Here is a 14,808-nt window from a genome sequence, read left to right on the forward strand (position 1 = left end):
TTCTTGGCCCAGTCTTGACGTTTCAGCTTGTGTGTCTTGTTCAGTGGTGGTCGTCTTTCAGCCTTTCTTACCTTGGCCATGTCTCTGAGTATTGCACACCTTGTGCTTTTGGGCACTCCAGTGATGTTGCAGCTTTGAAATATGGCCAAACTGGTGGCAAGTGGCATCTTGGCAGCTGCACGCTTGACTTTTCTCAGTTCATGGGCAGTTATTTTGCGCCTTGGTTTTTCCACACGCTTCTTGCGACCCTGTTGACTATTTTGAATGAAACGCTTGATTGTTTGATGATCACGCTTCAGAAGCTTTGCAATTTTAAGAGTGCTGCATCCCTCTGCAAGATATCTCACTATTTTTGACTTTTCTGAGCCTGTCAAGTCCTTATTTTGACCCATTTTGCCAAAGGAAAGGATTGTGCACACCTGATTATGCACACCTGATATAGGGTGTTGATGTCATTAGACCACACCCCTTCTCATTACAGAGATGCACATCACCTAATATGCTTAATTGGTAGTAGGCTTTCGAACCTATACAGCTTGGAGTAAGACAACATGCATGAAGAGGATGATGTGGACAAAATACTCATTTGCCTAATAATTCTGCACTCCCTGTACATGAGTTATGTGTAAATCAAATGCAACAACGAGTTTCTTGGAAAAGTTAGTGTCATATGCAGAGTGTGAAGTGCGCTGGTGTGGGTGGGCACATATGATGTGCCACTTACATGAGAGTGCTGTGGACATCCAATCAGAAAATCAAAACAGAACATTGAGTTAAAACTACGAAACATTTTATTTTATAGGTACATGTGCATGAATATTTTTGCAGAGATAAAACAGTTTCACAGAAAGAAACATGAGATAGTTTATATCCTATGAGCCATTAGTGGAATGTCCAGTAGCCAGTAGAAACCAGAATGGCTTAATGTGATCTTCTAAGCAGGTCTTCACATTTCCTCAGAACAAGTCGGTACTGAGTAAACAGGAGACCCATGTTAGTCCCATTAGCTTTTGTTTTGATGCACATATATGTTGTGTGTGTATCTTTAGATTTATTGCCTGTACCTTAGTGTGGAGGCCTCTGGCAGTGTGTGTTTGTAGGCCTCCAGGGCCTCCTGGGCAACATAGCTCATGAATGCAGGATCAGACAACTCCAGGTCAGCGGGGATGAGAAGAGAGATCTGAGGAGAGTCCAGAACAAACACCTCCACTGCTGTTTCTTTCCTGGAGCCAGACTCAACTGAAGAGCCACCCTGAGAGACCTTAACAGCAGGACAATATTTGTCATTATTGACATATTTTATACAGGTAATCTATTTTAGTTACGCAGTTTTAAGCATGGTATTACCACCACACATCAAACAACAATTCTATTAGAATACTAAATGCTCTTGACCGTTTTTTTTTTTTTTTTACATATTTCAGATGCTTTGCTGGATGTGTTCAGAGAGCTCATGATCTAATTCTCTTAAACATCTTAATGCAGTTTATGATGATTTAAATGAAGGCCACTCTACCTTAGCAAGTCTGAAGATATGTGGCACAGCCCCTGTGCCATTGGTGATGTGTGTAACCCAGGAGTATTTAACAATTATGTTGTTAGCCCATTGGAGAGCATGCTTTATGCTCCTCTGCACAACCTGCAGTTTCTCTGTGTACTGCTGCCTAGATGCGTTGAGGAGGAGGGAAATCTCCCCGAGTGCAGAGTACTGCTCAGGCACTGCAGGGCACTCTGCAGCACATACGAACAAATACATACACATGTGAAATTCTGAACCGTCCTATACAACAATCATCTTGTACATTTTCAACACAGCCCAACCTAGAAAAGAAGTGAAAATAATACTTTACTTACTTTAACATGAAAATTTTTTAGATGTCTGAAAAGGTAGTTGCACCCTTTTGGGCCACACTTGTTAGGAACAATTGCAATCAAGTATATGCGATAACTTACAACAAGTCTTTTACAGTCTTTTTTTGTGGTCTGTCTTAATTTTATTTTGAGTCTATTCTTTGCGTCAAGCTGTAATTTTCGCCACATGACCAGCATTTACGTCTCATATCATACTGGCCAGTCCTGAGAAAGGTTCAGCGCTGTTTCATGTTTTCGCCAAAGCTTTGTGGATAATGGCTCTTACTGTGCTTCACTGGAGTCCCAAAGCTTTAGAAATGGCTTCATAACCTTTCAAGACTTCTAGGTCTTAATTCTTTTTGGATCTCGACATGATGTCTCTCTTTTGATGATCTCTTGGTCAACATCACTCTGTCAAGCAGGTCTTGTTTAAGTGATTTCTGAACATGTGATTGAGAACATGTGTAGCAGTATTCAGACCTGGGTGTGGCAAGAGATTGAACTCTGGGTGTGATGAACCACTGTTAATTTATGTTGTGCAAAACAGTGTGTCATTCTCAAATGTTTTGGCCATGACTGTACTGCCTGCTCCTCTGGATCTCTCTGGTAGTGATCTGAACCCGTACGTCCCCACACACTGGTCCACGCTCACAGTACAGTTTTTGTCTGACTCTTTGTGGTGCACTACTATTGCCATCACAACGTGTCTCTTGGCGACCACGAGCCCCAGCATCTCTCCCCTCTGCCCACGCCGAGGGAAGCAACCTCACTCATCCAGCTGCAGCATAATTTGAAGGTGGGGATGGTGTTTTTGGGATCATCGGCAGCATTCCTCCTCCAAACACAGCGATTTGAGCTGATGTCAAAGAGCTTGTTTTTCGTCTCATCTGACCCCAACCGTTTCACTCCAGCTCTGAATCATTTAGATCTGGAGTCACCCACCCTGGTCATGCGCGGTGGTGGCGGCGCAGAGTGCGCATGCGCGGCTGTCAAGAGTGTCTGGCTGCAGCCACTGTGAGACCATAACCCTAATCTAATCCTAACCATGGATGAATTTAGCTTATGTTGGAGGTTGCGCATTTCTGCCTACTCTCGAGCTCCACATCTCAGAGCGGCTGCAGCCAGACTGTAGAGTGGGGGAGTGCGCATGTGCGGCAGCATGCAAGGCCATTCCCTTTGATTCGTTTGTGAAACGTGATGAAGGAATTTTTGGCTGGTAAATGTTTATAATTTCTAAACGTGAGAAATGCTATGTGTGGCATGTGAATGTGTTGAAATGCATGTCTCACGCTCAGAGCCCTGTGTACAAGTGCTTTCTTGAGCAGGGAGACCTGGCAGACACTGCAGGCTTTCTGTCCTTCACGTCATGGTGCGTTACCAACTGTTTTCTTGGTGACTATGGTCCCAGCTGCCTTGAAATCATTAGCAAGTTCTTCCAGAGTAGTTTGTGGGTGGTCCAACACCGATCTCTTTGTCACTGAAACTCCACAAGATGAGATATTGCATGGAGCTCCAGACCGAAAGAATTGGCAGTTATTTTATAGTTTTTCTATTTGCGAATAACTAGAATCAGAATTGTGTTTATTAGTCACGTATGTCAGCAAAAACATTCCGGTCAATGATGTCTCTCAAGGACAACATTATGAAAACAATATGCAATATAGTCAAATATCTTATGTACAGAAGAATACAATATCAACCAGCTGCTTGGCAATGGTCTTGTAGCCCATTCCAGAATTGTATAGCTCCACAATCTTGTCTCTGACATCCTTGGAAAGCTTTTTGGAATCTGAATAGAATGATTGCTTCTATGGACAGGTATCTTTTATACAGGAAACAAGTTGAGAAGCTACCAATGTCAGCTCGTTACCTGTATGAAACACAACTGGGAGCCAGAAATCTGGCTGATTGATAGGGGATCAGATATTCTTTCAAATCTTGTTTCATTCATGAAAATGCAAATTTGAAAAAATAGTTGCAGGGTCCACTAACAAAGGTCAAGTTCACGAAAATGTCAGAGCCGCCAAAGGGCAAAACCTCAGCGCCTTTTAAAATGGCATCTGGATTGGCCACAGGTGCTCTCTCTAGCTGAAGCCAATCCTGATCGAGCCCCCCCTCCAAGGGCTACGTCGTCGGAGCCCTGCACTACCATCAGTGCAGGCGGCGGGGCAGATGGCGGGAACCACAGGGCTCCTGCCCTGCTGTGTCCTCCCACTGGCAGACCCGTTCAATGTATCTCAGGCTGGTGCATTCGGGTTACATGCAGCCCCTCTTGCTGCACGTCCCTGCTGGCAGAGCAACCAACTTCTCTCCCTGCACCGCGCAGGGAGGCGGTCCCGGAACTTCCGGCACCCGTTCAATGCACCCAGGCTAATGCCTTCTGGGCACGTGCAGCCCCTCCCGCTGCACGTCCCTGGTGCCAGTGTGGAGGCTTCACCAGACAATCTGGCTAGCCCCTTCTGCATCCGTTGGGACAAGCAGGCCCTCTTCCTGCCTGTCCCAGCTAGGTCCTCTTGCCTTTCAGGGGGCTCTGGGGTGCACCGCCCCTCTGGCAACCAGAGGACCCAGCTCCGTTGCTTACCCACCCACCCTCCGGGACTTTCCTCAGGGGGCACAGCTAGGATCACAGGAGGAGTGACCCTCTTGCTGCCCACCAGTGCTGGGTCTTCTTGCACTGGATCCTGACTGGTACTGGATGTGGTGGTGGGGCAGGGTTCAATCCCTGGCTCAGGCTCTGGCCAATCAAAATCTATCAGTCTATTCAGGAAGTCCCGAATACCCATTCCGTCTCTCCCCACTGCCAAAGGGCGGTGGTCCAGCTCCATGCTGACCCAGTCAGACGTGTGAGAATGGTGATGATCTTCTCCGTGTCTGAAAGGGAGGGAAGTACACACCACAGGATGTTATAAAGGACTGGCATGTACCTGCTGCTCCGCTGAAGGGTCCTGGAACCATTGGTATGTACCCCATGGGTCTGGGAGAATTTTTGGAGATGGTGCTGGGCGTGTGGCGTGGAGGGTGGTGGACGTCCTCTACAGCAGGCAGGGGCACTGGTGCTGCATTGCCATTCAGCTGGGGAACCAGCCTGGCTCTCTCTTGCGGTCCTCATTGCACCCCGGAAGTCACATGGGTCCATTAAGACCACCCACCTCGCATCTTCGTCGCTCTCATCATCGTCTTCCCTGTCCATTTGAAGCCTTGCCTCCAGAGTTCTTGACCAGACATGGCGAAGATTGTGGGGGTCATATCCTCTGCACTCGCTGCCCACGTCACTTTCTTCGCTGCCACTGACGCCATCGTCCAATGTTGCCACTTCCGGATCTTGCTGACATTCCAGGGGTCGACGTAACACCGCGGTGCTCCTTGCCACGACTCGATCACCGGTAAGAAACCACTCAGACAGTACGCGGGGGTCATATCCCGATCCTGGCACGTCTCGCCGCAGAGCTCCCCGACCCCAGAGGGCGACCATCCAGTGCTCCCCGCTGGTGCCCGTGTGCAATCACCACAACTGGCTGCTTTCTTCTGTGTGGTTCTGCTCCTCTGCCTTTTGTCTCTTTTGGTTTGGGCTCCAACATCCTGTCACGTCAGCGAAATGATGGGGGAAGGAAGCGGAGAGACGGGACATACTGACGAGAGACGAGAGACGGGACATACTGACCGAAAACAGAGGAAAAAGGTGAGAAACTTGCAGGCGTGTGGTGTGCCAGAACTCAAAACACAAACACTTGCAGGGTCCACAAACAAAGGTCAAGTTCACTAAAATGTCAGAGCCGCCGAAGGGTGGAACAACAGCGCCTTTTAAAATGGCGTCCATATTGGCCACAGGTGATGTCTCCAGCTGAAGCCAATCCTGACAGTGATTAACTTTTCATGCTGGAAAATCAAATCTATTATCATGCACAGTATGATGCAATTAGAGTGGGGTTGTGCTTGTACCCAGCTACACCAAACCAAACATGCAGAGAGATTATCGGTTAGTTTTAAAAAATCTGTCCGTATCATGGCATCTTTTTTTCATCCCGCTGAAATGCGAAAAGGCACAGATTCTGGAGTTTCAGTGAAAAAAATTGCTTATTCAAGCCGTTCTATGATATAATGATGACCCAAAACAATTATATTGTGAATAAAGTAGTAAATAAGAAAAAAGTTCACTGGTCCATTAAAAACTTTGCATCAGTTCTCAATATCGGCAAGTGCTCAGTAACTCACACTCGATACTAGAATTCAGTCCTACAATTTTCACAGATTCAGCTTCAATAGACTTCACAGACACTGAGCAAGACACTTAACCCTGAGTGTCTCAAGGATGACTGTCCCTGTCACTACTACTTTGTTCTGGATATGGGCATCTGATAAATGTCGTAAATGTAAATATATGATAATTTTAATAGTTATCAATTGCAGAATAATGAATGGCTTTCCACTAAAAATTCTGTAACAAGAGACATTAGAGCCCCAATAAATCACTGTACTTATACTTTTGATACATTTGAAGGTGTCAGGATTGACTGCAGCTGGGCTCATCACCTGAGTTCAATCCGGACAGCAAATAAAAGCCGGAGGTTTCCGACCCTTCGGCAGGGACAGCATTTTTGTGGACTCAGAGCACGAACTTCAGTTTTCTGTTTTAAGTTCTGGCAACCGCCACACGCCTGCGAGCAGGTTTATGTTCTCTCATTTGTTTAAACTGTTTTCGGCCACCGAGCCGCGTTTATTTGTATTTATTGTTTATTTATAATAAAACCCCCTTCCCAGCATGTCACACCTCTGCGCACACCTCACCTTTGGTCACGTTGGAATGCTGGCAGTACTTTTACTCTAGTGGTAGCATGGGAGTCTACAACCTACACAAGTGGCTCAGGTAGTGCAGCTCATCCAGGATGGCACATGAATGTGAACTGTTGCAAAAAAGTGTCTTTCAGCATAGTGTCAAGAATATGGGGTGCTGTCAGGAGACAGGCCAGTACATCAGGAGATGTGGAGGAGGTCGTAGGAGGGCAACAACTCAGCAGCAGGACCACTACCTCTGCCTTTGTGTAACAGGGTGAGTACTGCCAGAGCCCTGTAATATTATGTCCAGCAGGCCACAAATGTGCATGTGTCTGCTCAAAGAGTCCATGAGGAGGGTATGAGGACCCGACGTCCACAGGTTGTGCTTTTCAGCCGAAATGTTTGGCATTTGTCATATAAAACCAAGATTGGCAAATTCTCCACTGGTATCTTCATATAGTCTGGAGTTTGACCAGTCTGGCAGTGGGCCCATTTCTTTGCGGAGCCGCACCACCCTCCATGTGCTCACCAGAGGTAGCCTGACAGCCATTAGATACCGAGATGAGATTCTCAGACCCCTTGTGAGACCATATGCTGGTGCGGTTGGGTTCCTCCTAATGCAAGACAATGCTAGACCTCAGCAGTTATTTAAAGACAAAGGCATTGATGCTAGTGGCCCAGACCTCATAGAATGATAAATTTGATTTCCATTGATAATTTTGTGTGATTTTGTTGTCAGCACATTCAACTATGTAAAGAACAAAGTATTTAATAAGGATACTAAATTTATACAGATCCAGGATTTCTTATTTTTGTGTTTCCTATTTTTAGCAGTGTGTGTATATATATGCACATACACAGCCATTTTATTTATAAAATTTAAAAGTGAAAATGCAACATTGAACTGCCCTATAATATAATATGAGATTAAATAACTATTTAGTCACCCTTTATTGGATAAACCCAAGTCTTATTCACAAATGATGAAAAGTAGTAATGAGTAAGTACAATTTCACCTTATAAAGTAGTACAAAAAGACAACATCTGTGTAGTGCCTTTAAGAGTAAAGTTTTTACTGATGTTAGTTTCAGAAAGCAGAAGTTATGGTTTGGCAAATGGCTGATGTGTATTAACACAAACGTTTTTAAGACTGACCTTTTATCAGGACCTCCTGACAACTTTCACATTTTCTTTGCTGCTGCCAGCAAACAGATGCACGCTTCCGTAAGTGCCGGCATGGAGACTTGCTCTGAGGCGGGGGCCACATAGGCAGCCACTCCATCCCTGCAGAAAGAAGACGTTTTAATTATGAAACCAATAATTAGATATGAGGGGACAGGACCATGACATTACTAAGATACCTGTCTGTCGCTGCTTTTCATTTATCTCCTCCTCATGTCCCTTCAACGCCTCAAACACATCTGTGATGGCTGAGCCGGCCTCATGTAGCATTGCTCTACTAAGTTCCAAGAAGGAGTCCAGGGCATGGGTCACCCCAAAAGATGAGAGGTAGCCTCTTTCTTGGTCCTCCTGACCAGGAGACTTTGCCCTTGGTTGAACGTCTCTGCTAAAAGCCACCTGAAAGCTGGGGCCAAACAAACGATGCATTCCAGCCGCAAGCTGAACGCAGTGGCTGTACAGTGAGTTCACTTCCTCTTGAACATGGTGATATGAGGATTCCAGTAAAACAAGGTCTACTTCGGTTCCATCTGGATGCTGGTTGGTGATCTGCTGCTCTTCCAGATGTTTTTGGTTATGTGTTTGGTTTTGACTGATGTTTTCAAATGATTGTTGTCCCTGGTTGAAGAGCTGTTCAGTGATGCCCATTTGGGTGGACATTCTCCGGAAGAACTCCTCCACCTAAATCCAGAAAGTGCTATTGATTCATACTCCATAAAGTTAATCACAAAGCAGATGCACTGTACCTGTAGGGTGAGGGAGAAGAAGCCTCTGTGACAGGGAGAGCTGTAGAAGGACTTGCAGGTTTCCTCCAGACATGGCTGGCATTCCATCCACATTGGTTTTAGCAAATCTTTGCAGTCTTGCTCTGCTTTCTGTAGCTTTTGCTCCGCCTCCCTGGCCAGTTGTTCCGCTCCCTAAAGGGAGTCAGACTATGTACACCATTTACTGCATCTGGCATCTACTGCATCTTGCCTCTTGCATGTATGGCAGCTGATCACCCATCTCCACATTTTTTCTCTATGGCAATTCTTAACAGTAACATTCCACATGTTTTTGGCCACTGGTGGTAGTTTTGGTGCTGTTTCCACAGTTCATACAATGGCTGGTTTTACACAACATAGTTCTCACCAGCAGGACGGAAAGACTTAACAATGTTATCAAACCGTATTTGCTTTTTGTAAGTATTTGTAATGTGTTAATATTCACCAATACTATTTAGTGTTATGCTGTGGACATATTCCTCCCAGGCAGGGTGTACACGCCCACATAAAAGTTTGCAGAGCATTGCTGACACTTTCTAGCAAACAACATACAATGTTTAGTTTAAGGAGTATGTGTGAGAATATCTTCATTTTTCCTGTGTGCGACTCACTTTCTTCTTCTCATAACTCTCCTGGAGAGATGTCATGAGCTGTTGGTGTTTGTCCTTATTTCTCTCGACCAGTTCCTTCATCTGCTTCACTCCTAACAGAGCTCTCTTCATCTCTTCATTAACATACAGCTCACCTGCTGCAGACAGCCCTGTATCACACACACATAAGCACCAACAAAATGTATTCATCATTACTCATTCAAATAATTTTCAGTTGTAAAATGCAATATTACAAGAAACATTTGGTGATTCCAAAGATAGTTATGTATTTTGCCAGCCGTAGTATAAGTAAAATACAGTTAACTAACTAACAATCTATTTGTTGATGCTGTGATTTCAGTTTTTGTTATGATGACTGCTGAATATGGTTGTTTTGGACATCACCTGAGCTCAATCCGGACAGCAAATAAAAGCCGGAGGTTTCCGACCCTTCGGCAGGGACAGCATTTTCGTGGACTCTGGCAACCGCCACACGCCTGCGGGCAGGTTTATGTTCTCTCCTTTGTTTAAAATGTTTTCGGCCACCGAGCCGCGTTTATTTGTATTTATTGTTTATTTATAATAAAACCCCCTTCCCAGCATGTCACACCTCTGCACTTCCTTCCCCCGTAAGTTCATAGTCGTGACAGAAGGCAATAACTTTTGTATGTTTACTCATTTAAAAATTTAAATGGAGGACTTTTTCTTTTACTGGAGTAAAATTTAACCTGTTTTAATTTAAGTCTAGTCATTGCCTCAAGCTGTCATTTTAGTTATTATTAGTTTTAGTCAATGAGTCCAGACTCATTTTAGTCAAGGTTCAGTTGACTAAACTGGGAGAATTAATGTTAGGCAGAATTATCCATGACAATTCTAGTCTAGTTTTAGTCAGTGAAATTAAAATTGTATTTTAATGTCGTTTTTCTCTATTTAACCCACTCAATATAGTAGTCGTTGTCAAAATTGGGTGCAGCTGGAGAAGCACCTGGCACCAATCTGCTTGACAGCAAGGCTCCAGCCATGGACAAGTGTGAGTAATTAGGGGTACATGGCTGGAGCCTTGTTATTTGGACCTTCTGAGCAGCCGATTGGGGCTGTGGCATTTTATGTGGACCTTACGACTTATGAGTTTAGTTGTTTTACCAGCTGCTCTACCACTATGTACCATCCAACCTCTACAACTCATACAAAATGCAGCAGCACGACTGATCTTCAACCTTCCCAAATTCTCCCACACCACCCCTCTGCTACGTTCCCTCGCACTGCACCTCGTATACTCCGAGCCTCCAGAACTGCTCGTCTGGTCCCCCCATCGCTAAAGGTAAAAGGAAAACACTCATCTAGAATCTTCTCAGTCTTGTCCCCTCGGTGGTGGAATGAACTTCCCCTTGAGGTCAGAACAGCTTAAACGACAGCTCAAGAGACCTTCCTCTTTAAAGAATATTTAGATTAACTTGTAACTTTCTTAGTTGAACTTGCGAACAGAATCTTCAACAGAGTGAATAAAATGGTTGTATTCATGGTTGGGGTCTTAATGAACCGGAACTGATCACTTCATTGATGGTAACTTGAAAGCACGTTGTAAGTCGCTCTGGATAATGGCGTCTGGCAAATGCCTTAAATGTAAATGTATTAACTTGAACATAAAAAAATGACCATCCCCTTGAATATTGTTTTGTTATTAAATGTGAAGACTTGAGTTGATACATACATCATTAAAAAATAGTTTAGCCTATTTGGAGAGAGAAATGATGTGAGAATATGTCAGTCATCCCGTAATAATGAAATATGACAGACAACTTGTTCTGAACATGTGTTGTCAGTGAACAAAAATGTTTAGGCTATATAATCAGTTAATTAACTGGGCAACATTCTCTAACAAGTTGTGAATTTGTTGTAACATAAAACAGAAGATGACTGTGTGTGAAGTGATGCTTGGAGTGCCCATGGATGGGATCAGTAGAAAAACGTGAAGAATTTTAGAATGCCTTTTCATTGATGATTGTGTTGCATTTAGCCCAAATTCAATGCTGCCAATTTTCGGATTGCCATACTTTTTTGACTGGCTGGTAAATGACTGCTTTTGGGACCCAACGGAGCAGCGCTTATAATAACATGATTAAATGAGAGGAAATAACATCTGGTCTAGTCTCACAAACGAAAAAGAAAATACATTTAATCTAGCTTTTATTTTGGACACCATATTTAGTCTTGTTATTCTTGGTCAAAAAAATGTTTGTCACATGACCGGCATTTACATCATGTTACATCTTCATCATGTCAAAAAGGAAGCTACTTTGCTCAGTGGCACCGTGGCAGTTTGGTATTTGAATCAGCAACCAGGGTTTTCTTACCTGCTAGGCCAACCACTGCCTGCTTCACTGATCTGATTTGGTCTTCCTGCTTCTCACAATCTCTTTGATTGTGAACAAAGTCCCAACATACTTGAACTTATTCCATTTGAAGTAGGGGTAGGCAATATGGAAAAATATGATATCACTTTTTTTTTTTTTATTTAAATTACAATTTTATCACAATTTTTACATTGATTTGTAACTGTTTTTTTTAGATACTTTTCAGTTTACTGAACAGTACAATCAATCTATTTTCCTTTGTAAAAATAGTCCTAAATAACAAAATTGTATTTAGGTCAAAGAACATTTCTGAACACATTTGTGCAATTTTGCCCACATATTTATTTAAGGCTAAGAATGTTACTCCAGGACAAAATACCACCATGAGCAAGCCAGTTTCAAGCAATACTTAAGTCTTAAAAATGGTAAATGACAAAATCAGCACAAACTCTTACTGAATTATTTAACAGTTTTGATAGGAACCATATCTTTTCCAAGGTAAAATGTAACTATTTATTTCCATCAATTGCTTGTCCTCTCATATGGGGTGTCTTGTGTCAGAGTGGTTTGGTTTGGTACCTGCTGAAATAAAGATGATCCTCTGCGATATTTAAATTTGAAAAGCGGCCTCTGCTGCATTTCAAATAGAGCACTTTCTCAATCAAAAGTCAGCCAAGTCAGGCAAACAAAAGCATTGAGCGGCACCTCAAATTGGGACAGAGTGAGATGTAATTTCAGGATCATTAGGTGACAACAAAAATAGAACATCGCATTCAGCCACTACCAACCATAACAGCCATTTTATTTGGATGTGGTTCCAATTTAATCTTTTCATAATGGTCATCTTTTAAGACAGAAAATGCTGACAGGCATTCTTCAATTGCTATTTATTTTTTGTAAGCCCTTTGTCCGGAGCCCTTTGTCTTGAGTTTTTTTTTATATGAGGTTTCATTTTGAATGGACAGCCTTGTTCACTTACTGTTGGTTTAAAATAGAAGTGAAATAAAAATGTGTTTTGCCTAAATCAACAAATTGTTTATATTTATAAAAAATGATGTTTATTATCATTTGGCCATAATTGTGCAGCCCTACCTGTAAGTACACTGGGCCGCTACAGCTTGCCTGAGTAATTATGGCCATCACCTGCTCCCAGTCACCTTCATGTATAAGATGTCAACTGTTGTCTTTGATCTCTGTTGGTGATCTGGGTTGGTTTTATGTTGTGAGACACTGGTAGAGAGCAACCTTTGTCCTGTTTGGCCATATTCACTAACAATAAAGTTATGTTTTTGTCATGCATATTATGTGCATAACACAGATTAACACATCTCACATGACCGAAAAAGTTATATTGTCTGATTTTTCCAATATTGCCCATCCATTTGTGAAATCGTAACACTGAGAATTTACTCACGGTTCAGCTGGACATCACTAAATGACTGTGGTGCACAAAGGGATGGAGTAATAGAATAAAGAATGACAAGAAGAAGCAGTAGATTCTTCATCCTTAGACACGCTTGTCATCCAAGTCTGACCATCAGCAACCGGAGAATCAGAAATAAGGGGGAAAAATCAATAGTTTATAATGTTTTAACCTTTTGAGTTATAAGAAGACAGATTTACATTGTCCTTTAAACAGTATAAAATATATGTGACTGACCATGTCAGTCAAAAGCCCTGTCACTGAATCCAGTCACAAATGTGTTCAAAATGTTTAAACCAATAATGTTGGTTTGATGAATCTGTTGTCTTTGGGGTCCTGCAGCCATAACGGGCCACCATTTGGACAAGGACTATGCGGACTACTTATGAGGTTTGGTCTGGATTTACTCCTTATGTCTTTTTCATCTGTGGGCCAACAGGTAGAAAACTATTCTAGTTGTCTCAGGTCTGAAGGGAGCTTTTTCCACACATTTTCAAGCCTTTCTGTTTTTAATCAGCCATTTTGTGTGTTTTGAGCCATTACCCTTTTGAAAGACCCATGACCTTTGACCTCACTGCGTCATTGCAGAACATGAAGCTGCTTGAAGATTTTAACATGGTTTTCTTTCTAAGCTACTCAAAAACCACTTTCTTTTGATTGATGTAGTTCATGTTCAATAGGCTGAATGTCTGATAATTAGACATCCACCTTTTTTAAGGTTAAACATTATTATTTTTTAAATAATCGAGGTACCTGCAGAGTCCTTTTTCTGTAGCAAAGTCTGAGCTAATCAGTCCACTTCTGTAGCTGTCAGTTACAACATACAAATATTTTTTTTTTTATTGTTTTTTTAAATTAAATTCATGTTGTTAGAGCCACAGGTATGGTCATAATGGTGTACAACAATACGTACATACTGGTCTACAACAAAATCACATCTCGCTACAGCTATCCACATGCATCTTACCAGAGTACAGGAACAGACAGCTCTTGGCGTGTTTTTGAGGGAGTGCATGCTGAAGGCTGGAAGGTTCTGCTCGTTGTCCTCAGCAGAGGCGGTTCTATTTTTACTGAGCAGATCAGTGGGCATCCTATTAGAGTATTACTGCACTGGTGTGTCTAACTCAATCATGTCTGAGTTCGTACTCAGGTATCAACTTCTACCAGTTCAGTCTGAAACACTTCCAGAGAGTGATCTGATTAGTGCCACTGTCAAGTTAACGGTGCCCATAGACTGGTCCATGGCCCGTGTGACTGACCAGGTCGTTTAGATATGACAACTGTTCTTTTTCCAGTATACATGCATGTTTGTTAGTATTGGCCTGTTTTGCAGCAGACCTTTCTAGACCACAATATAAATTTTTGCGGGTGTGTTTTAAAAGTCAGGTTTCAATAAGATGAATATGATTTTCTCTAATGTCATGAAAATGTACTGACTGTGTACCACATTCACAGCAGATTTCTCTTGCTTTTGTAATGCTTTTCAATATCATAACTGTACACAAATATTGACAATATCATGAATTTTGTCATCAAATTCTCAATTACACTTAAATGTTAAATGTTCTCTACATTGCATTGTTTTGTTCTGGTTGTTGCATTATGTTTTATGTTTCTGCTTATGTGACACTCCACACGAATCAGTAGCATTCAATCAATGAAATAATGCCAGCAGCTTAGGCCATGAAGATTACAGCACAGCCTAAGGGTTGTGGTTCAGAAGCACCACTCTCCCTGTCAGTCAAAGAAAGAGGCCAGGATGGTCGAACAACAATTAGGGACAAACAATTTTAAGGAGTAGCTACTGGTCTAACTTCTCCATTACCTAAGAATTACTTCTCCCTGTACTTTGGTTTTAAATGCACTACCTTGCA

At 42.6% G+C, this 14,808-nt stretch overlaps 1 protein-coding gene across 1 annotated transcript; it reads right to left on the bottom strand.

Moving 5' to 3' along the window:
• Positions 1–768: 768 nt before the first annotated feature.
• On the bottom strand, positions 769–13,996 carry LOC114784826 (clusterin-like protein 1). The gene is made up of 9 exons (XM_028970552.1): positions 13,902–13,996; positions 12,926–13,041; positions 9,179–9,327; positions 8,550–8,720; positions 7,986–8,484; positions 7,780–7,908; positions 1,517–1,731; positions 1,065–1,261; positions 769–972 (listed from the first exon to the last, which is right to left on the bottom strand). The coding sequence occupies exons 2-9, from the start codon at positions 13,014–13,016 to the stop codon at positions 957–959; spliced, it is 1,467 nt and encodes a 488-aa protein (XP_028826385.1). The 5' UTR covers positions 13,017–13,041; positions 13,902–13,996; the 3' UTR covers positions 769–956.
• Between the last annotated feature and the right edge of the window lie 812 nt (positions 13,997–14,808).

The sequence above is a fragment of the Denticeps clupeoides genome, chromosome 2 (assembly GCF_900700375.1).
Source record: "Denticeps clupeoides chromosome 2, fDenClu1.1, whole genome shotgun sequence".
NCBI lineage: Eukaryota > Metazoa > Chordata > Actinopteri > Clupeiformes > Denticipitidae > Denticeps > Denticeps clupeoides.